Genomic DNA, 24,667 nt, shown 5'->3' with positions numbered 1-24,667 from the left:
GTAAGTATTTTAAAAAGACATATTAATCTTTTTCCCTGAGCATTTTAAGTCACACACTTCACCAAAAGGTATTTAAAATATAGAGATACCTTCAAAGTTTTTCACTCCTCCTAATCTTCACTTTTAGCTTCAATCAATGGACAAATATCAAAGATAAGCATGTCAGTATTTACTATTCATTTTCAAGAGATGCCATTTTCCTTGATTTCTCAATTTCAGAGCAGACCTTAAACTATTCTCCAACTTTTACTCTTCATAGTCAACAAATAAAATGTAAACCAGTCTGTTCTCTTTTCCCAGAGGAATTTCCAGACTAAATATTACTGAAGCTGAAGAATATTGTATTACATAAAAGCAATTAAAAGGCTCTTTTACTAAAGAGTTTTTTCCTCTAAAGAGAAAATAAAGGAAATCTTTAAATGAAGTGTTACTTACAATGTGTTTAATTCTAAAAAATTGCCTAAACAATTACTTAGAAAAAAAAGTTGCACATATACATACATATAATGCAATCTATAAACAAAGATTATAAACTACACTTGGAAAATACTGGAAGTGGTTACTAGTAGAGTGTGTCTTCACTGCTGTCACAGAAACTGCTGTGTTTTTAACCAGGAGGAAATTGTATACAAAGCAGGGGTGCACACCTACAAACAGAATTTAATTTATCTTGTATTATTTGATGAATTGACATGTAGTTCTAAAAACTGACAATGCTTTGAAGTATTCAACATTTACCTGCTGAAAAACATCTGCCCCTTCATCATAATCCACTATTGTGAAAAACAGTTTGTTTGAAAAAGCAGATGAATAGCGCCATGAATTAGCCAGCACTTGATATTCCTCATTAGCTTGCCTGTTAAGGAAAAGAAACAAATGTATATCCATATGCCATCCATTTGTAAAAAATATACTATAATCAGCTGCAATGGTTAGATGAATTACATTTGCAGTATCATTCTCAACATCCATACTATAAACTAAAAAGTTTCAGCTCCTTATGCAATTTTCTGTTTCAAACTTGTCATCTCCAAAATTAGAAATTTGTTAAGTTAAACTATACAAGAGAAATCCCAAGATGATATTAAGAAAAAGTAATGTTTTCCATATTTAAAATCTCAGTAAATAGGACTGGTCTGAGTTGCAAGTATCAAACAGATCTGCTAACGGATCCATGCAAGGATACGCTTATGGGGCCCTTGAGTGTGCTATCAGGATATACTTGCTAGAAACAGCTATACATAAGGAATTCTGAAACTAGGGGACAAATAACACACAAATGTGAAAGAAGTATGTTCCTAAAATAGCAGAGCCATAGGAGAGCCAAAGAAACTATTAAGCACTGGGGAAATGGTCCTAACGGAATCAAAAGTAGGTTTGTAAGCAGCATGACAAACTCCAGGCTATTTCTCTAAAAGTCATTTTAAATGTGGTAATTTTGCACAACATATAATCTTTTCTATCAGCACTAGATGGTGATTTGCTACTAAATATCCTCCTAAATAAAATAACTAAACAACAAGCAAAAACCAACCAATCCACCAAAAAAAAAAAACCCCAAAGAGAACACAAATCAAAACAAGCAACTTTGCCCTGACTTTACTAAGAGGAAGGGAAAAACAAAGGGCATTCCAGGAGAATAATACTAGCAATGACATCCTCTAAACACACAGTGCCATAAAACCACAGGTTATTTCACAGGACAAATCTATACCAACAAAAATTCAGGGCAAAAAAAAAAAACCCAGAATGAAGGAAGCTTGCAGTATTTTTCTGATTTAGACAGATTCCTCTACTAATTTCCGTATTACTGTTTAATCACATCCACTCTATAGTCCAAACTAGTGTTTTATCACTTGACAACTCATCTTCGCATACGGTAAGATACTGAAGTAGTATAAATGTGTTCTGCAGCTTTTCTCAAAACAGTGTTTCTAGAAAAACAGTTCTACGTGTTTCATGGTGCAGAACACTATTTAAAAGTTCTGTTTAAAAAATCTGTTTGCTGCAAGAGAAACCCTGCACTAAACATATATAAGAGAGAGCAAAGAAGGGGAAGAGCATCACAGGATCACAGATATTGTAAGACCTTTCTGAGATCAACCTTAGACATGAAATATGTTACATACAAACTCCAGCACAGTTGTGTAGTATTAAGAAATCTGTACTATACATGAAAAAAAAAATCATAAAGCGTCAAGAGTTAAAATGAAAATTGATGACCTCTTTCTCCCACAAAGAATTAAATAACATGAAGCACAATAAAACTCAACTTTCACCCTTATTACCTGATTTGGTAAAATTTGCTACTTAACACCCTTACTCAATGGGCAGTTTGCAATTAAAAAAAGAAAAGAAGCAATTCAGGCATTAGATTGGTTACTTCTAGAAACAGATATTATCACTAAGCAGACTAACATTCATTGTCATCCTGAAGAGGGCAGTCAGACAACATCAAAGGAATGCAGTAAAATCTTAAGCAGTATCTGTAGTGCATTCTTCTGTTAAACCTGCTATATTTAAGCTGAACCATTTTTATTATAAGAACAAGATGAAAATCAGTTCATCTTGATACCACCATTCTTCTTTATCTACCTTTCACTTGTAATGAAACAGTATTTCTGGGAAAATCAGAAATTATGGCCCCACCATTTGAGAAGTCCCTTGTTCCCATTGATCTCCATGTATTTTTCATCTTTAAACTATTTTGAATTAATGGATAACATTTAAAGTATTATTTTGCAAAAGGCTGCATTTTTTGTGACAGACTCAAAGCACAATTTCACCCTCACACTGAAAATAGCAAACCATTCTATGATGCATCCTCATAGAAGAGCTTGAAGGGTGTGGAGAAGAGTGAAACAAGGAGCAGCAGGAATACAAAGTTAAAGGATTACCACACACACATAACTGAAGATCATCCTACACACCACTGTATCGTTTGCAATTGATAAATTTCTTATAGAATAACATTAGTAACTTTTTGTAGCACTGGTTCATTCCTTTTCAGACACAATAACAGTAAAAAGCATAAGCACTTGACTGAAAAAATTCAGTCTTCAATTACCAGTTATCAACTTGACAATACCAACTGTCAAGTTTTTATCTACCTATCTCTATAATTAGTTCATACCCATTCTATCAGCTTGTTTCTAGGAAGTAATGTTAATTATACAAAATTACTAGAATAATTATGTGAAAATCTATAAAGGCATAAAAGCAAAGAACTACACTTGGTCTGAACTCAACAGAACATAATGTTAGCACTGCTCATTTGCTTGACAGGATTTTTTAATAGATGGAGAAGATTTGAATATTATTGCTGCTATAGTCACCTCTTTAGAATTTTGTCATAATAGCAACACAGGAGCTAGCAACAACAGTAATATTGAACAGCTGCCAGAAAATAGTGGCCAGATCAAAAGGGAATGCTACTATTAGATTTACTCAGAAAATTCAATCTACTGGAACGTAAGCTGCTAAGCAAGTGTTCTACAGAAATTCTTCCATTATGCAAGAGGTGCTCATAAAATATTAAATGTTTTATTTAAAAAGATTAATTATGTGTGTGTCTATAGCAGATAATCAGATTTGTATAACTTGAGCTATATTTAATGAGATTAATTTTATTCTATTGGTCTGACATTATAGTAAGGAAAACACAAACTGAATATTAGGAAAAAAATAAAAGAGTATGGAATTATTTGAGAAAGAAAGCAGTAAGGCATTATTTTCTGGCAGACTATGTACAATACTTAAAAATGTACAGTTGGCACAGAATGTATTACCAGGTTACTTACACATTCTGATCCATCTGTTTAAAGTAAACTGTGATCAGTGCTGCAATTTACTTCCAATACAACATCTGGCTTTTACTTAGAATGGTGTTCCCCAAAACTAAAGGAACAAGGAGCTAAATGCATATTTTGACATCTTCTCAGTGTCAAGAAGGCAATAAATTCAGAATGCTCATAATGTCTTGATGAAAAGCACCGAAAAAATCTACAAATGTTTCTAGAAAATTCACTAAATGCAACAGAGAGCATAAACACTCATTGAAAACCACGCAGATCTATAAAAGGGGAAAGCAAGCTAAAATCTATGCTATTCTATTTACAGCATCCCATGAAATTTTCAATCTTCTGCAGATGAAAAGAAGCTATGACGTCCTCTTTTGTAGAAGTTTCAAAGTAAAAGAATAAAAAACTGTAATCTCAGGAAGAATGAGTCCGTTATCATCCAAGTATAAAATTATTGACTTGTTAAGCAGGACTCATCAGTACTTCTATCAGGTCCTGAAGTGCACAAGAAAAGCAATTGCAGAACTTTCAACAGCTTGCTCCAAATTTCCTATTCCTTCATTGAACAAAAGTTCAAATGGTAATTCCCTCTCAATACATTTAAGAGACCTGTCAATGTTTTTCTCACTATCTGCTCTTTATCAGCTAACAAAAAACTAAGACATTGGATCCTGTTTCTTCTTTCTGATGATGCTCCTTGACTGCTGTTGATCAACTCTTGCATCAGCTACTTGAAAACATCTGTCTTCTGAGATTTTTTTTTAAGCAGGGAAACCAACAAATTTTTTTTTTTTCAGAACTAAAAAACCTCCTCTTGGAGGTCTCATTGATACGGTAGATGTTAATAAAAGTATTTGAAATCTCTTCGCATGTATTTTGACATTTCTTTCCATTTCCTCTGACAGTGCTCTCATCTTTTCAAGGAACACTAAGAAAAGAATCAACACAAAATATGCATCTTTTTGTTGATGGACTTCAGCTGTTGAGGAAAAGCTCAAGTGACCAATCTCATTCCTCTGATCCAGATATCCTTTTCTAAATTAAAATACCCCAGCAATGAATTTTTAAAATGAACCAGACAAAAATGTGATAACAAACAATACACCTCTTGTTTGCACCTGTATTCAAAGCAGAGATGGCTCCTTCCGCCAGTCAGATAAGAGATGCAGAGCTTAGAAAGCAAACAAAAATATTTCATATAATGTGTTTATGGAGTGCTCAGATAGTGCAGCAACAAACAAAAAAGGACTTAATTATAACAATGGAAGATACAGATGAGCAGTCAGCACCAGCAGGCTTGAGCTAAAGCCCTTCTGTAGGTGAAAATCAAAACACTAATAATCAAGTGAGGCAGGGCAGGTCACTGAATTCTGGCTGATAAAAGGTGCTGATCACTTTAGAAAAATGTAGTGATAATAAATGAGGGAGCAGATTCCAAGATGCAAGAAGATGAAAGGCACAGAAGCTGGCAGCAAATTTTCACCTGAAAATGCATTCAAGTTAGTCCAGTAGTTACCATTTGCATGTATGCAATACAAAGTACAGGCTGAGGAACAGTCCCTTCATATCTGTGAAGATACTCCTGTCAGAGTGAACGTGGTTTTTTTCTCCTTCTTACATACAAAAGTAATTTTTTTCAGTAGTGAGACTGATGTGGGTAACAGAGATAAACTATCTAGTTGAGTGAAGACCGAAGGACAAAGGGCAAAAGGAAGTTAGTCTTACATCCTGAGCAGTCACTATTTAGAGTGAGATTATGTCTGACTGCTCATCCAAATTGATTCATCATCACAGTGCATCAAAGGGCCTTTTAGTATCTACTTCCAGTGTACTGTTGAAGAATATATACACCAAGAACAGCAGTAACAGGTAAATCAATTAAAACTAAGTTTAATTTCCTGGAATCAGAACAGTTTAATCCAACACATTTCCAAACATGCATGGAAAAAACCCCACCTTAAGCTGTTAGAAACACATTCCAGTCCTGTTCAAGAGCACATTGAATATCTAATCAGTTATTCATACTTGATTTCCTAACACCATCTATGTCCTATTGAACTTAAATAACTGGGACAACAGGAAAACTGACATTTATACTGCCACTAACACAGCTGTAAAGGCATCAGATGTCTTTCAATACTCTCTTTTAGATCAGAAAACTGGAACTTGTTTGCTTGTCCACAAAGGTAGATGAAAGAGTTCTGCTTTAGAATAAAGACAAAATTTCTCTGAAAAAAACTCCAGAAGCATGACTAGGGGCTCTACTAATACATATACATAGCTGCTGGTTTTCAGAAGTTATGTTAGTTCTAGATTGATTCAGATAGGATTGACTAAAAGGATATATTTTACATACAAAAGCTTTATCTAAATATCTAGTGTCTCAAAGACTTCTTTGTATGCAGCATTTTAACACTAAGTTGATATGATTTCCATACACTTTCACAAATCATGTGATTTGTGTGACTGATGGTGTAACATCCTCCTTGCTGCACAGAAAAAATCCTCAGACTGAGACAAATTTGGTCAGCTTTCCACATGTATCATAGAAAGATAAAATACAGAAGTGTCAAATCTAGACACCAAAAGAAAAAGAAAACTGGGGTTTTTTTGATAGCCTTGTGGTGCATAAACCAACCATGCTCAATTTTTAAAGAGGAAAAATGTTCTCATTCTTGTGTTACTCAAAGTCAAAGATTTCAGACTAGGTACTTCTTCATACATTCATTTGAAATATGACATTGATTTTTTTCTTTCTATGTAATTATTCTGAAAATATTTTGACTAGTAGCAGTTAACTTAAATCTTGAACAAGAGCATCTTCACAGAACATTACAGATTAAGTTAAAAAATCCATTTATCCTTTAGGCAAAGTGGCTAGTGAATAGGTAACAATTAAGTAATGCATGCATTTCAGTTCTATATATCCTCTCAGTGCTCCTGTCCATTAATTAACCATTGATTTGAAAATGTCGATTTCCCTGATAACAGTTTTATGTGCAGTATGATCAACCTCATTAAATTCCTTTTATTTCATGTGAACAAGTGGATCACAACTTCACATTTATTTAAACAAACCCAACTGAAAGTAGTATGCTGATTTGTCCTTCATTTTATGCTTTAAGATTTCCAGTTGCTTCTGTACAAGATATCTAGTCTGGTCTTACCTAAGAAGAAGTTTATAAGCTCTTTTTCAGTACAGTAAACAATATACAGTTGCAAGAAAAATAAACATCATTTATAACAGCAATATTTATGTTGTTTAACATGCCCTACAAAAGACCTATATGCAGAACAGGGAAAGAATTTGCCATGGCCATTATAATGACAAATACAATGACCCTTATAAAGCTGAACTTGGTGCATCTCCTGTAGCTTTACCCACTGGGTAAATAAGGAATGATATAAAATAATATGGTAAACTTTCATCTCCCGTATCATCTCCTGAAGCTGACCTCTGGCAACATAAAGAAGAAACAACAGCATAGAATGTGCTGAACTAAAAAATTAACTTCACTTAAGAATGTTGGACAATTTCTGTACCTAATCCTGCAGCTTCACAGTTCGTATATGGAGGGTGAAGTGCAAAGACAATTTACATACTCGCCCTCAAAACTGACCAACTGACTTCAATGACAGAAAATTAATATATAAAAACCTAAAACCTAACAAAAAAATAGACAGTTACAGATACCCAAGTTAAAGTATCAGTTTTAAATGTCACATTCTAACACATCAGAACTCTAACACACTGCTACATTTACCAACTTCGCATATAGTTTAAATAAATGTATTTAAAAACAAGAAATAGTATTACCTCATATACAACCTACGTTTTTCACAGTCCTACAAAATATTTTGCTGCCTATTTAAATAGTGTTTAGAGCTCCCTTCCCAATAATCCCATTTATTGCTAAACACAGTAATTTCTAATGCATATTTTGGCTGAAGAAGGTTTTATTACCACAGTTTCTGATTTAGTGAGGTAATTAAGTGCATGACTACCTTTCAGTGCCTTGGCCCTATTTCCCTATCATTAGTTATTTTTGGATTAACTTATTGCACTAGGAACTTGCAGAGCGAGATCTTGAACTTAGAAGACTACCAGAGGCACTCTAATACATATTCAGAATGGAGCTACCAGAACACATCAAATTGCTGTGACAGACAGTACTCCACAATACCTATGACCTCATGAAAAATGTGCTAGCATGTAAGAACTGTTCAAAGCTGTGAAATCAGAGGGGAAGACATCTGCATAAGCACCTTGGGCATCTCTTAACTAAAGAAAACAGTGAAGTGTTGTATTATTAAATGGTAATGAATCACTACTTTTGTCACAAAATTTCTTTGGAAAGATCAGATTAACTGATAATAAAATAAAGCTGATTTCTTAAAGAGAAAGTCTTCCTCAGCTGTATACATTTTATTCAACTGCAATTTAAATATCAAAACCTGGAAGAATTCTAAAATGTGACATGTAGATGAAATGTGGTTGAAAAGATGCTCCAACAAGCACATGAGCCTATTGACTAGTAAGCATCTACCCCATGCAAAGAACAACTCTACCTGGCATATTGCACATTGATTCCAACATTCCATTGAAAACCAAGGTAAGGAAGATGAGAAAGGTCATTAAGGTATAAATTACCTGCAAACAGAGCACTGCCGCTGTGGCTGGAGAGCAGTGAACATCACTATCACAGAGTAGTTACGAGGTGGAGCCTTCACAAATCTTCGGAATTTATCTCCATTCATGCGGACGACTGAACGCCTTGAGCTCCACTCCATCAGCTGTTCCACTTTCTCAGCCAAAAGATTCTGTAATTGAGGAGAAGCATGAGGAATGTTTAAGTTTAAAATTTAAGTGCTTTGTACCGATATTCTGCCTTTGCACCCTCCAAACTCCTCCGGACTCAAGATGGAAGTCATATATAGCTGTATGTAGCAGAGTTTAGCTAATAGCATAATTTAGTCTTTCATGTAGTCAACAAGACTTTAAGTATTTAAAAGAGTAACTCAATGTGGTCTTAAACAGAAAGAATACATAAAATAAAATCAAACAGGTTGCTACCAAAGGCAAAGGAGTAGAGTAAGGATCACTGCCTAACCAGAAGTTAGCAGTACAGCAATCATTTAATTTCTGTTTTAAAAACTGAAGTTTTAGAAAACACAGCCTTATGTTGTATTTATTCTATTTAGTAAAAATTACAGTAGAATATTGTCAGTCACTTGAGTATAAAGATGAAAGAAAAATGTACCTACAAAGACAGAGAAATAGTTACTATGTTTAGAATTTCTTACAAATGTATCATAGTGAATTTAAATTCATGCAAGTTTTATATTTTGCTAGAGACAAGACTGCACTGTCATATAAACTCATCTAGGTACATTTCATTATTATATCGACGTTTTAAGCTGATCTCAAGACTGAGAAGCACAAAATATTTTGATTGAACTACCATTGTATAAGAAAAATCTGCTTGTGTATTGTCTTTTGCTTGAAAGCATGAATGATTTAAAAGCAAGCTATGAAAGATAGTAAAAGACAGCCATCTTTATCTAACTATTCCTGTGAAAATCTATTTAGGGTTTTGGTTACTTTTTATTAAGTAAGCCTGATTCCACACATGCTTAGCAGAAAGTGTTTAGTTTCCTATGTTACCTAGGTTCAGCAAGGTTGTACTGACCATGCTCTAGGTGGATTGCTGCCTACAGCATATCAGGATTAATGCATCTGTCTTGCTTTAAGTCTTCAGCTCCCTGCTCACTGGCCCTGTGGAAGCTGCCTTTACCAAATAAAAACTAAAAATAAGAGTGGAGGAAACTGGAATATTACAACTCAGAAGCTAAGTGCTGAGAGAAAGTGATAAGGACAGAGAAGGGTGCAGACAGACAGGAATAGAAAGTGAGGAAGGCACACCAAACAAAGAAAAAATTAACTTCAGAAACTTGAAGATGTGAGAACCTTCCACCTTCAAAATCGTTGCATCCCAGACTTTGGGTTTAGGTCGGGGTTCTAGTGTGTCTTACTAAATTCTGTGTACCCCCATGTATCCCCGGGTTTTCCCCCCTGTGGTGGCCGATTCCCAGGTTGCCTTACCATGTGGCCCGGCTCCCATCCCCGTCTCTTCCTGTGGATCCTTTCCTGCTGTTACCACATGTTGCATCCCGGAGTTTGGGTTTAGATTAGTGTTTTTAATTTATGTTAAAATAAGCCAAGTTCTGTAATCCCGCGTTTCCCCCGCGTTGTTCCCACCCCCGCGGTTTCTGCCCCCATGTTGCCTGCTGCCGGATCTTCCCCCTCTGCCGCTCCTGTAAGCACCCTGCCGTCCGGCCCCGGGAAACCCCGTGCTGGCCGCCCCGAACCACACGGTCCCGCTCAGCCCGCTCTGGCTCGGTGCCCGCCCCTGCGGGGTTCTCTGGTTGGTCGCTGTTGCTGGCGTCACCGCCACGGCAGCCGCCCCTATTGGCCGGCAGGCCGTGGATCCTCTCGCCCCGCCCCTCTATAAAGCCCTATCCCGCCGGCAGTTAGGCGCCATTTGCTCCCATGCGAGTGGCGGGAGCGGTCGTGTCTTTCCATCGATCCGCGCCACGTGACCAATAAACCGTTCCTGCCAAGCACGGAGTAAATGGACAAATTCCTTCCTCTTTACCGGATCCCTAGCGCACGGTAACAGAGACTGGCCGGCCCACGCGCCCGAGACACGGAGCCGTGTCCGGGAACCCGCGGCAGCAAACCCCGGCAGCACGTGGAAGCTACGCCACAGCCGGGCTCCCAAGAGCCGCGTGCAGTCGGGGAGAGCAAAAACCGCCGCCGCACCACTCCCCTGTGACTGGAGCTGCCCCGGTGCTGCCCCTGCCGTGCCCCATTGGCTCCTGCCTTCCACAGCACACCCCCACAGACCTGGGACTGCCCCGGGCCCCGGTGCCGACCCTACTGCGTCCCTATTGGCTTCTCCAGACCACGTGACACCCCCCGCTCCACCTCCTATAAAACGCCAACACAGCCGAGGCCGGGCGGCCATATTGTCCAACTCAGGGGTTGGTAGAACATCAATAAAATGCTCTCAGCTCCTGCCGTGAGGAATTTGGTCCTTCCTTCACCCCCTTTATCGAGGTCCCTCGCAAGTGGCGGTAGAAGTGGCCGACCCACCTTCCTGGAGCGCGCGGAGCCCGGGAGCAGCGGCGAGTCTGGGACCAGAGGAGCCGCGGCGCCCCGCTGGGCACGGAGGCTGCTCCAGAGCTGGGAGAGACACCAGAACGCCGCAAAGTGGTGCCCAATGTGGGGCCAGGGCTAGCGAAGCCGCCACCGCAGGCAGAGGACCACCACAAAGCACCGGGAGCCGTGCGGGGCTGCGCCGCTGCTGTGGGGCCGTGCTGCTGCTGCCGCGGGGCCAGGCCGCCAGGCAGAGCGTGCCGCGGTCCGCACAGAAGCAGTGCTTCGTGCCGGACTGAAAACAGGAGCGGAGCCTCCCCAAAGTAGGTCACTGCACCCTCTGCCACCCACGAGGAGCACATGGATGCTTTTCCCTGCGTGGGAGGGGAAATGAAACCTTTCATGGCCACGGAGTGCCGAAGGAAGGAAGCTTCTCGGGACTGAGGACCCTGGTGGCAGCTTTTTGTTTGCAGAGACTCCAGTCTGGTGACTATTAGTCGTGGGAAGGTGTCCAGCTAATACTCTTTTGGAGGGCTTGCCTGCGTTCCCAGGGGGTTGGGATGTGCCCGCGCGCGGCACGAGCGGCAGCCGCTGGGGTCTCCTGTGTTTTTTGCTTTTTTTTTTTTTGGCCCCTTAGGGGCTGTGCCCCTTAGGCACAGGTCATCAGAAGGCTTGAGTCCAAAAGAAGCTTTGATGAGTGTGGATCATTAACAGTTCTGAAATACCTGCATTTACTTGACCCTATTAAAAAATCCTTTAGGTTTTTGTTCCTGTTCTCAGAATTTAGCTAGTATTTGTAATGATGAATGTGAAGGAGAGATTACAACTCTGTTTATCATGAGAATATCAATGACTCAATGAAAACTATAATTTTTCTTCTTCTAAAAGACATATGTTTCTGGTGGTTTTGCCTCAAGAAGGTATCATGTAAGTTCTTTTCTTTAAAAAGAATCATAAAGCAAATTACATAAAAATGAAGCTTACACATTTGTAAGATTTCCTTCAATTAGCAGTGTCAGGATTAAATCTTTGTTCATTTCAAAAGATTCACTTGTTTTGCATCAAGCACTCCAGCCAGTAATGCACAATAAAATACAAGGAGCTAAAAAGGATGGGAACTAGTATATCTAAAAGCTTCAATTATTCAAGCAAAAAGATAAACCAAAGAGTACTAATAAAAAGATGTAACTTTTATATTACCTGAGGAACAATGCGTAATATCCTACTTGGTACAGAAAAACAAATACTTTTCAGATTAGGCCTTATTCAAAGAAAAGAAACCCATGAAATAGCATTAAGGATAACAAAGCAAAAGCATGATCTTGACAGAAAAATCCAGCTCTATTAGTGCTACATAATTTGCTTCTATAAAATACAGTTATATAGAAGAATCTTACTCAGAGAAGTCCCAATTCTAGTTTTACTTGGAAGCTAGTTGCCAATAAAAATTAGTCTTGATTCCTTTAGATTCAGCCACGTGTAACCTACTGCATCTTTCCACAGTTCTTGTGCAATATTCACTATAATGTTCTCAACCACTTTTATCACTTTTTGTTGTTTGGTTTTTCCTATAAGCACAAGTAAAAAGCTAGTAACTGAACTAACTTTAGATGTGTACTACACTAGGTAAAAACAAGCTAAATATTTCAGGAGTGTAGTCCTTAGGTACAATGTATACACTTGCTTCACTGCATTCTGGAGAAATCTATTTTTTTCAAATAGAAAGTTATTAAATAGACTGCAGATAGTGGCTTGCATCATAAAACATTCTACTATAGGCTACACTTCTCTTAGGTAACTGACTACACTTCCATATCCTACCAATTTTTGTACACTTTATTTCAGAAGACTTCTTTTGCAGAGTAATTAACAGAAGACACCTTGGGACTGACATCTCTAGAATTCACAGTGCAGCCTGTCTGACTTTTAAGTCTTTACAAAAAGATGAAGGTCTAATACTGGTTTTGTCATTTACAAAATATTTTCACAATATATGTTCCTGAACAAGTTAGTAACCTTTTCCTCATTTCATTTGATAATGAAATCTAAGAAATAAATCTGAGAAATAAAAGTTTGCATTTTAGCCATGCATTTGACTTGAAAGCTAAGTCTTAAGGAAATATGGCACATTTTACAATTCCAACTGTCTAATTCAGCTTTGGATCAAAAAGGCACCCACTTAACAGACACTACACTCAGAAAATTGGTCAGTGTGTTAACAGGCAGAGGGCAGGGGAAATACTGAAGCCAGCAGACCAGTCTTAAGAATTTCATAATTCTAGAACCTAATTTGGATATTTTTGTAAGAATTTTTTTTTTTTTAAGATAGAAGTGTAGAAAACAGGAAAACATACTGTTGAATAAAAGCATGAGCTCTAGCTCAGTCAAAAATTTTCTTCTGTGGGAAAGAAGAGTGTTGAAAAGTGAACAAAAATTGACAAAAAAACATGTAGAACAAAAAGGCAAAAATTTTCATATTACTCTAATAAAAAGAATCTACTAATATCCTAGAAAGCACTGGTAGAAAAGACAATGGTCTATCCAAATTTTTTCTTGCTGTGAAGATACTGAAACAAAACATGTTTTCTTTTAACCTTTACCATCCAGCTATACAATCCATACATACAAGTGTCACCAAAATGAATTCCCATTAGGATGCTAGACACTTACAAATTTTATTAACTTGCCTCTTTCCACCCCTGGGAAAAGTCTTCTGTCAGAGAAAATCTGGAAGACGAAAAGAATGACCAAATCTAACAAAACACATCTTGTGATGACAGAAACTGCTACTCAAATCCAGAAAACAAGGGACATTACCTCATTTTCACTCCAGATTTCTAATTTTCTGCTCCTTTCCATAGTCTCTGCAAGTAAAGACCCTACATATATTTAAATCTATTCATTTACAGAATTCCTCTAAGCACTTACCAGATTTATGTTGATAACTGAAAGGGTTTTAGTTGAAACACTAAAGTGAAAAAACCCCAAAAACCAACCAAGCAAACAAAAAATATAAAACCCAAACCCTAAGTATGAGAAAGGAAATTCTTCCTGTAAAAAGAAAACTCTGGGTGTGATGTTGCAAATAGCTACAAAATGATCAACAGAAAACAGTCTGTAAAAGCACTAAGAACATTAAATCAATGAATGAAGAAGTAGCCATGTATCACTTACTTATTTTCATTAGCTGATGCTCCAAGCAGAATAAAAGAACCTGTATGACCTACGTGTGGAAACAAAATGAATGCTAATTTCTGTAAACAGAATTACGACATTACTTGCTGCTCCTGAAATAAAAGTGAAAATATATGGCATATCTACATTTTCACAAAACTAAATAATCCTTAAAAATCCAAGAAAATCTAAAACCCAGGGATTTTCTTACACAACAAAAAAACTGTTCATTTTTTATAAAATGAGATTACTTCATAAAGCGATCACCTATGAAAATTGTCTTTGCTCTTGAAATAGTAACAGTCATTGGTACCTTTTCCTCAATCCTGTTAAGGAGATGAACACTCCCCACTGAAATAAAAGCTGCTCGGGAAAACAATTCTAAAAAATTCCTCTTTTATCCCTAAGGCTAGTAAAATATTTTTCCAATTGCAGTTGTCCCTATTATTGAGTCATGAATAAAGCAAAAGAAAAAAGGTAAATTTCATCTATTATAGATCTTGGTTTCCAGTGATATGATGAAACAACCAAGCTACCTGTCAAAAAACTAAGTGTGACAAGTTATGAAACTAAAGATGCTAGTAAGCCAAGCTTTTGGCATCTACACCTGAAGCAATTCCCTATTAGGGACTGCTTCCCAGTGATCTCCCGTATCTCCTCTCTGCTTCTTAACCCATAGAGCTTGACATCTACAAGCCTTCTCTTTCATACTCTGTGACTAGCAGATTAGCTACTGAAAACACAGCTTTATTTATTCACTCTCCCAAGACACAGTGCCTACAACACAAAGCATAAACAACAAGAATCACCTTGTATACACACGTGTTGCCTCGCTTGACTTTTAATCTTTCTTGGCCAGATTTTCTAAATTTCTTTTGGTCCAAATAAGACTCTGTTGTGGGTAGGGGGTACCAAACAACAAAAAAACAAAATATCACACATATTTTCCTAAGTGCTGCTTGCTCTGTCTGTCCAGTGGATGTCCCTGATATTTTCATGATTTCTTCTTTAGACTTCCTTTCATTTACTTTGCCTTCATTTAGAATAACGTGACACAGGTAACCTAAGGCATAAGGGGCTATTGGAAAAAAACAAAGAACTAAGTCCCAGTGATATTACTCAATGATTCAGTATTCAAATTAGACTCCTTCCCTTTGAAACATACCAGTTCTAACACTTCACATCTTTGATGTTTCAGAAGAGGTTTCAGGTTTTTCTGATGTAATAGGGTCCTGAATATTGCTCAATATGTGAACCTGGAAGACTAAGACCTCAGCTCTAGAAAGATTGGGTCAAAAGCAGATATACCTTACGAGGAAAAGTATAAATTAGCCAGGGACTCAATCTACTAATAAGGCTGAAGTACTGATTATTACTGAGCCATTCCCCTTTCCTAATAAAAAATTCAAATTCACTCCAGTATCTCAAATTTCAGTTTTTATAGTGAAAGAAATAAAGGAGTTTCTAACCTAACTACAGATTTTGTTAAGTATTTCTGAAATGATGTTGCAAATTTAAAAAAAAATAAGATGGCTTGACTTCCATTTCCTTTATGTGTATTTTACCAACACTAGCCGAGGCAGATTGAAAAACCACCCTTGATGAAAATTCTGCTTTGTTCACTCAGGTGGATCAAATCCCCAAAAAATGCTAGCTCTGTACAAAATTATTTCAGGACAACACTCATTGTGAAAAAAAAAGCAACCAAACAAACAAAAAACAAACCACAAAACAAGGTTGCACTGATACTGCATGTAAAGTATCTCATAAATCTATCTAATGCATGTAGCTTAAATTCCAATTTACTTTAACAGTCTCCATTTTAGTCTTTAATTACACTAAGAATAATAATACAGAGAAACTAATTGCACTAATAAACACATTTCACCAATATGCTGTAAGAACATTTAACTTCTCTAAAAATGCATCTGATAAACATTCTCAGATATGTACTTACTAACCCCATTAAATTGGTGGCAGAAAGATGATGGAGTCAACATTATAAGTGTTCTTACAGGTTCTGCTGTCCCTTGGTCACTTGAGGATTGCATAAAAATGTCATATATGCTACCATATCCTTGAACATATAAAAAATATTTTTATCATTTGTAAAACTCAACACACAATAACGGTATACATTTAGATAATTTCATGTAATATTTCCTACACACTAAAAGGGAAAAGATAGAAGGCTACTTTCCTGCATAAGTCTTCTAAACAAAGTCTCAAATAGCTCATAGACTTGAAAGTGCTAAGAAAGGTAATTTCTTTGATCTGTCTACATTTTCACTCTTCTCTCTAATATTTTCTAGGCTATTCTAAAACCTGGGGGAAAAAAATTAAATATATTTCACTTTTGTCAAAATTTATTCCTCTTCAAATTAATGCAAGCAGCACCAGTAGCTTTATTAAAAATATTTAATCCCTATCTTGAACTTTTAAACAGGAATAGAACATTTAAACAAGAATAGAAACCACGGGTCACATCAAAGTTACAAACTGCAATTTCTTGATTCGCAACCCTAGGCCTAATGGAGAACTCCAGGATTAAGTTTCTGAATATTCCAGTGAGTAACACATTATTCTGCAGCCATATACTTATAAACTAATTCTTCTATTGAGAATGACTATCAGTACAGCAAATATTTTCTTCTCTGATCTCTCTTCTGCAAGAAAAGAGAAGAATGAATTAATGCAAATATTACTAACCACTAAGATATACAGAAATTTGTTTGGATACTTTTTTCCTTCTCAGATTATTTATTTATTTACAAAAAGCCATTGCCCGAACATAACTGAGAAGCCATGTAAGCTGGCACAGTATGACTGACTTAATATTATGCTCCATTGACTCAAAGTCATTTAGCTGTGACTGAGGATTTGCTTTTTGGAATGAGACACTGATTTTCATCTTTATGTAAAATGCCTACATTTTGGCATTATACCAAAAAATGTCCTTTTCTGGCTGAGTAGATAAATGAACAGAGAACCAAAACTACTCTGGTTTTTTTGGTTTTTTTTCTTATTGTTTTAGCCCAGAAGTTGTTCTATTTGCAGTTTCAGAAAAATCTGGTTAATTTCCTATTACATGAAACTGTCATTTTATGAACATTATAAAAGTATTAACATTCATATTTTTACACTGTGTAAGATGCAACATTGAAAATAACCTGCATAATGGTTTACATGGATGTGTTTTGTCCAGTTGACTTTACAAAGATCATCAACTTCCTTGAGTACAATCAAAAATAGACAACTGATTTCAAAATCAAGAAATTCACCCTGTTTTGTATTTAATACTTCCTCAAAATTTTCACAATTTGTCACAAACTTTATAGCAACTTACATTCACTTAAAAATAAAGCTAATCTGATTTAAATAAAGCCTGTAAGATCAACAATATGAATTACAGAGTAAGACTCTAGTACTGTAAACAAGAGCACAGCTTATTTCAGGAAAGATAATACCTACTGTATTGCATTAAATAAACACAGGTTAAACTATTTAAATTTTATAGAAATAAGCCTAGGTAAGATGACTTACATGACTGTAGGCTTTTCCCCTATAATTTTATTTTACTTTTCTTTCTTTATAAGCATGACAGTAATTAATTACATAATGAGAAATATCAAAAGGTTGAATTATGAATTAGAGAAAAGATTCTACAACAAAAGCACCAGCTAAACCTCAAAGTATGTTTTGCTTAGGTCACCTTTATACTGGAAGGATATTAGTCTCAGGAGAGCATAATATAGGACATCCAGGGTGATTTCAAGAGTGCTTGTTATACACAAAAGCTAAAAAAGCTCCATTTACTCTCAGTGGAAAACAATTCAGGGTGACCTAGCAAAAATATTGCAGAAGTCCTTAAAGATGTGAAGAAATCTTTAGCTAAATATTAAAATTATGCACAAAAAGTTATAACTAATTCTGCAGATACATTTCAATTCATTAAGATCAAACTCCTACTTTTAAACTACTATAATTTTTTTCAATATTCTGAACCTTCAGATTCCTGGGAATTGGATTCAGCCATACCTTTCAGAGTGCTAAGTTCATGATTTTTATGCAGACACTTCAAGTTAGCTCTATGCACAATTATTATTTCACAAATCAAAACTCTTTCTAAATCCAGGAACACATTTCAAAGCTGCAGATTATCAAGATGTTTAATATCAACTTATCTGGCCTGCCATTTTCAAATATTTCTGATTGTTAGGTAAAATTAAGCTTAATTAAACCAGCCTTTTAAACCAGTTGCTATTTAGATTTCCATTGTGAGTTTCTGGACCCCCAAGGGTTTTTTTTTTAAGTTCAGCTTTCTGCAAGAGTCATCTCAGAGCATTCAATTTATAGAGTAGAATTATGAGTTAACTACTAAAAGCCATTCAGGAACTGATATATACTTTGTGTACCTCTCCCTTGCTACATAGAATAGTGACTTCTCAACACATTATTAACATTGTGATTATGTTTAAAATAAAAATAAGAAACTCTTCCCTTCAATTCCTTAGTGTTCGCTGAAATCAGCAGGCAGTCTTATTTAACCTAGATCATTTGAGGAAATTGTATTTCTCTATTAAAAGCAAAGGTTTGACACTACAGATATTTCTCCTGTTTTCTTCATTCGAAAACTAGAGTCCACAGCGTCTTTGAAAATGCAAAAATGAGCTCTTTCTTTTACTCTCAAGTACTGTATGTGAAGCTGAATGTTTTACAGTCAATGCTATATAACCAACTGTTCCCTTTCAACTTTATCACAAAATATTTTTGCCAGCTGAATCTCTTACACTATTAAAAAAGAAAGTGTTACAGAGTAAGCCATAAGAACCTGGTAATCCAGGATCAGGTTGCTCATACACTAGTTTTGTACACACCAGATCATGTAGCTTTAGTACCCCAAATACCCCAAATTACATGCTGCCCTGGGAAAAATTCAAATAACTTATATAGTATGTTCCTTAGGGAAAACAAAAAAACAAAACAAAACAAAAAACCAAATAAAAATTAAAAACTGGAAAAACCCAAACAAAACCCCAAAACAAGTAACAATAAAATCCGAACAAAACTACCAGCCACCCCTAACCTCTGGGCAACTCCTGATAATGTTCAGTCATCTTCACAGTACAGAAGTGTTCACTGACGTTCAGATGGAACCTCTGGTGTTTTATTTTGTGTCCTGTCACTGGCCACGAATAATTCTGGATGTCATCTTTACCATTCAGGTATTTATTTACATCGATATAACTCCTCTGGAACCTTTGCTTTTCTAGGATAAACATTCCCAACTCTCTCAGCCTTTCCTCAGAACACTTTCAACTTCAGAACATTAGGTGGAAAGCATGATATTTAAAGGATGTGCATGAAAAGACATCACTTTACTGAAGAGTGGTTCCATCCTATTTTTTTCTTTTTTCATTAATGTAAAGCAAGTTCTACTTTACAGAGCAGGTAGCATCTAGAGAAAAGGTGACTTGGACAGACACCAACAAAATTGTTCCTTTGTTCAAAGTGTACTTGTTCCATGTTTCACAATAAGGTAATTCACAAACTGAATTGCTGTTGAAATACTGCCAATCATCTTTCCCTTTCTATCTCTTACTGCCCATTTCTCTGCATATTTGTGGAATGATAAGATTTTATGTTGAAAGATGATGAAGTAATTATGATAGTAACTTCACAAAAAGGTAATTCACCTCAGAAATTTGAGGTTGCTTTGACTTTGGTGGAATGCTACCAATAAATCACAGTTTGAAAGGAGTCAAAAAGCCAAAAGAACAACAAAAATTCAGGGTATTACTGGATTTTGTCCCTGAAAAATGAAAGAATTAAATAGAATCTGGATAATTTTTGCTCTCTGTAAACAGGCATGCTAGAGAGACATTTTACAAAGCCATTGATAACTCAGCTCTCTTCTCTGAGGAACCACATAGAGACTAATCCCTCAAAGCCCTTAAGCACTGTGCTACACTGAAGAATTACCCAGACAACCAAACTATGGCTAATGCTAAAAAAAAAACCAACTTTCTTCCTCTTCTTCACTGTTCTATGTTATTCCAAACACCAGGTTAAAATACAGATGCTGTATTTCCAATCCCTGGAAGTACAGAATAGATGACTAAACTGCTACAACGAAAAGAAGTTGTATTAAAAAAAAAATTATGAAAGGCTAGCTAGGGAAAGCATCAAAAACTTAAAGTGAAATAGATTACAAAGGAAGACTGGGAAGGGGCAGTAGCAGCTACTGTTAAAAGAAAGAAAGTTAAGGACAAATCAATTCAACAAATATTTACAATGTAAAACGCAGAGTAAATACAGAATAAATCAGAGAAGATTTGGTTCTATGAGTGAAAACATACCAGAATGAAGGGGTAGAAATTAAATTGTTCCAAGGCACATAAGCACTGTTCAGTAATCAGAAATATAACTGCTTGAACAAGAAAACAATGAGACCTCAATCAAGCATAATGAAATAATTTTGACAGAATTTCCTTAAGAATAATGCTTGCTTTTAAAAAAAATTCTTCCAACAAGGAATACAAGAGTACTTCAAACTTCTTTGTTTTTATATAACACATATTTAAAATGAGGGTATGTAACATGAAAAAATTTTAGAGGACACTAAGTGACCTTTAACAAAATCAACAAATCAGCAGTTCTCCATACAAGCACAGAACAACCAGTTAACTTCATACAGAGAATAAAGAAAGCATCTAGTTAAAAAAATATTCTGGGTATGAGTACTCTGGCTTCTTCATCCTCCAAAACATTAAAAAAAAAAAAATCAAAAAAACAAAACAAAACAAACACAAAAAACAGCAACAACAAAAAATGCCCAAACCCCAAACTCAACACATGGGAAGATGTCATGAATTTGTCTTTTTAGTATTACTGAGAGAATTCTCAAGTACCTATTTCTTATTGGCACCTTAACACGAAAGGTTATCTTGCTGATTAGTACACTGGGAAGATAAAAAAACAGAATTAAATTTCTCACTTGCCTCTTCACAACAAGTGAATTAAGAGAGTAATGTCAGAGGAAAGATGTGGTGATGATAAGTAATTAACACTTTCTGTCTTGTGACAAGGCAGCTAAGTATTTTCTGAAATAAGATATCTAACTATGCACAAACTAGTCTGTGTAAAATTAAAGAATTAAAGAAATTATAATCAAAAATTGTAGACAAAATCATTAATCTTTAGAGTTGAAAAAGTTGTTACTGCCAAAGTTACTGGAAAATCTTGTAACTAGCTACAACATATACAAGTTCTACTTCCTACTTAAAATTCCATTTGTTCTTTATGTTTTATCCATTAACCCAAGTACCCATAGGATGAAACCTCCTATGGTAGAAGAGAAATAAATATTATGCAAAATATCATTACTATTCTCACTAAACAAAAATTATAACTCCAGACTTGGCTAATATAAGACCTATCAGGGTTAAAAACAATTACAGATTTAAAACAAAGCAAAACAAACAACAACAACAAAAACCCAGCACCCAAACAAAAAAAGCAAAAAACCCTCTTAGATTATTCTTTTGCTAAAGAGGAATGTAATTTCACGACCTAAACCAGTCAAGAAATAATAAGCTTCAATTCTGTAACAGATCAAGGAGAGATCTATGATTATTCTGCATCTAAAATTTAGGTAAACAAAAAGAATATTTGCACTTGTAAATGGTAGGGTGCTTAAGGACAGAGAAAAAAGAGAGAGAAAAAAATTATTTGGCAGTTTGTTTTTTGTGGTTGATTTTAAGGAGCCTGTTGATATAGAATAATTAAGAATATTAAGGAGAAAGGAAGCATGACTATAAAATGTAATATTCCACAGACTCATCCTAGAGCTTTGTTTTCGAAACAATTTGAATAATAAATCTGAGAAGCACTCCCCCTATTTTTTCCCAGCTGAAAAAGAGACACTTTTCCTAATTTTCCCGAAAATCACTATTCCTGGTTACCTTAATGCACATAGATATATTCTGAAGTCCTCTTTACATTCCAAGTCCATCATCATAGGAATATAACAAAGGCAATACCAACTCAGGCCATAAATCAGCTTAGTTCATGTGCAATAGTAGATTCCCACAGAACTCAGGTATTATTGCAGATACTAAGCAAACATATTAGATATACTAGTAATATATCATCCCAGCCCTCATCATTTGCATCTCAAGGACATGCTGAGGTAGAAAACACTATCTTTGTATTTAAAATAACTCCACAAAGAATTAACACTGAAAACTTACTGAAGTCGAAGGCTACACAATCTTTAAAAGGTAAACAATTCATATGTGAATAAAATTTACACACATTCTTGTTCTGCCTTGAAGTCAGCTAAAAAAGATTTAACATAGCTAATTCAACATATTATCCTATATTTAAATATTCTAGTTTTGATGTCTGCATTCTTTAAAGTCAACATTAGACATTAGTTAAGCACACCACCTTCCAGCTCCCCCCCTTTTAACTACCATTCAACCTATATTTTGAAGTCAGTTTGGCAAATAAAAATTGCACCTCAGAAATGCTTACTTATAGCCTGGGGAATAAACAGAAATAGTTTCCCTACAGAAAGTTTTCCTTATGGAGTGTGGAGGTCTTCAGTACTGCACTTACTCCCATGGAACTCCAAGACAACTACTCCCCTAGCTCCCTTACAAATGCTGCAACAGTAGCCATAATAAAGAACTAACAAAGTTTGCCAGTTAGGAGACAGGATATATTGCCACTACTATTTTCTACAGTAGCACAATGGTCTAAGCTAAAACAGGTGCCATTGGAAGGAAAACAGAAAGCTGAAACAGAAACTGACCCAAAAGCACAGAATGGTTTTGATCTGTTCATTTCTCAATTTAACAAGACAAAATCATTTATAGAGATAACCTAAGAGGCATGTTAACTAGATCAAGTGAGAAAGATCAAGTGAGAAAAGATCTTTGATAAGCTTACACCCCTCCTGCTCCCAGAAGTAGAGTAAGAGGGAGGATCTTCTGATAGATAAAGAATAATTGCTATAGAGAGGAAGATTAGATAGCCCTGAAACCAATTGTAAGTGATAAGTAAGTGCAAAGCACATCAATATGCTTATCAACAAAATTGGTGAATATTCATGGCACATGCAAGAACAAACAGCAAATCACCTGATTACAAAGAAAAATGCCGATCAGGAATATTGACATTGGTTGCACCTCTTTAAATATAGTCAGTCTGGGAGATTTTCATCACAGAAACTTCTTGCAGTCTTAAAATCATGTCAGAGAAAAAGCAGATAGTACTTATTAATTCATTCCAGTTTTCATCTGGCACAATTTACACTCCATATTGTTCAAGGGAGTCAGGGTTTCACAGTTCAAGAAATGGACATTAAAAAATATATTTTCTACAGAACTGTACTATTTATTCTGTCAAAATTTTCTTTTCCCTGCATTATGTATGTGCATGTCTCTAACTAAAATTCTCAACTTACACAATTAGTTTGCCCCCCTCTATATTTAGAAGAAAACAGTTACGAAAAACTCTCATTCTGACAAGCCTAGAGATGAGTAAAGTAATAGGAATTACATTCAGGTTCAAGAAATGCACTGCAGACATTTCAACTCCTCCCTGAACATTCAGTGAAATAATACATCAGTGACCACAGGGAGGAGAAAGCATCACCAGAAATTAGATGCAATTACTGCCCTAATCCCTACAGACACAAAGACTGAGAATACACTTTATCTCCATTTGACAGAAACCTACCCTTTTACAAGAACACAACATGATTTGCTATAAAGTTTTAGGTCTGAATCACATTTAAAAATAAGTATGAGGCATTACTTTCCAAATTACTTTGCTGGTACACAAGTCCTTATCTCCCACTCCAAGAATGTAGCTAAACTGAATTGAATTTACTCTGCAAAACAACGTATACAAGACACAATAAATACAACAAAATTAAAAATAACATAGTTAAATATTCTGCATTACGTATACACATGGAGTTACATTTGCAGGACTGAAACTGGATGATTATTAACCAAGAACAAAAATGGGTTGCTTTATACACACACTCCAACTTGACTGAAATCACTGACTGTCTAAGTGACTTACTATCAGTTTGGCTCACTGGCTTTGGCCAAATATCCAGTAATTTATTTTTGAGGCACAAGGTTAGAAGAGACCATATTTTTCTGAAAAAGTAATGCTTTGTCAAAAACTATGTAAATGAATGGTTCAAAAGACAAATAAGAGTGCAGAAAGGCAACTTTAAAGATTTCATAATACAGAACAGACATGGCTTGTGAGCCAGATGGCTTTTTACCAGCTGCTTGTAAAAGGGACTGGAAGAAATAATCTGTAGCATGACTAAGTCAATTTGCAGATACACAGTTCTGTCTTCAGGATAATTTACCAGAATTTGTAACATTAAAGTAAAGCTTCATATTTATACAAAATCAAATACTCTATTTGAGGCACATTAACTGTTCCCATTTAGAACAGAGTTAACCAATGAGTTAACCAATAAGAAAAATTTACTCTCTTGGTA

At 35.8% G+C, this 24,667-nt stretch overlaps 1 protein-coding gene across 2 annotated transcripts in view; it reads right to left on the bottom strand.

The window, feature by feature from the left end:
• TUSC3 (tumor suppressor candidate 3) overlaps positions 1–24,667 on the bottom strand; it is a 113,388-nt gene that overhangs the window by 64,849 nt on the left and 23,872 nt on the right. For both annotated transcript variants that reach the window (XM_053941278.1, XM_053941277.1), the window contains exons 2-3: positions 8,452–8,621; positions 739–856 (exon numbers count right to left, since the gene is read on the bottom strand). In XM_053941278.1, the coding sequence (XP_053797253.1) occupies positions 739–856; positions 8,452–8,621 (288 nt within the window). The remainder of the gene's footprint in view (positions 1–738; positions 857–8,451; positions 8,622–24,667) is intronic.

This window comes from Vidua chalybeata, chromosome 4 (genome assembly GCF_026979565.1).
Source record: "Vidua chalybeata isolate OUT-0048 chromosome 4, bVidCha1 merged haplotype, whole genome shotgun sequence".
Classification (NCBI taxonomy): domain Eukaryota; kingdom Metazoa; phylum Chordata; class Aves; order Passeriformes; family Viduidae; genus Vidua; species Vidua chalybeata.
This window is presented reverse-complemented; position numbering and strand designations above follow the sequence as displayed.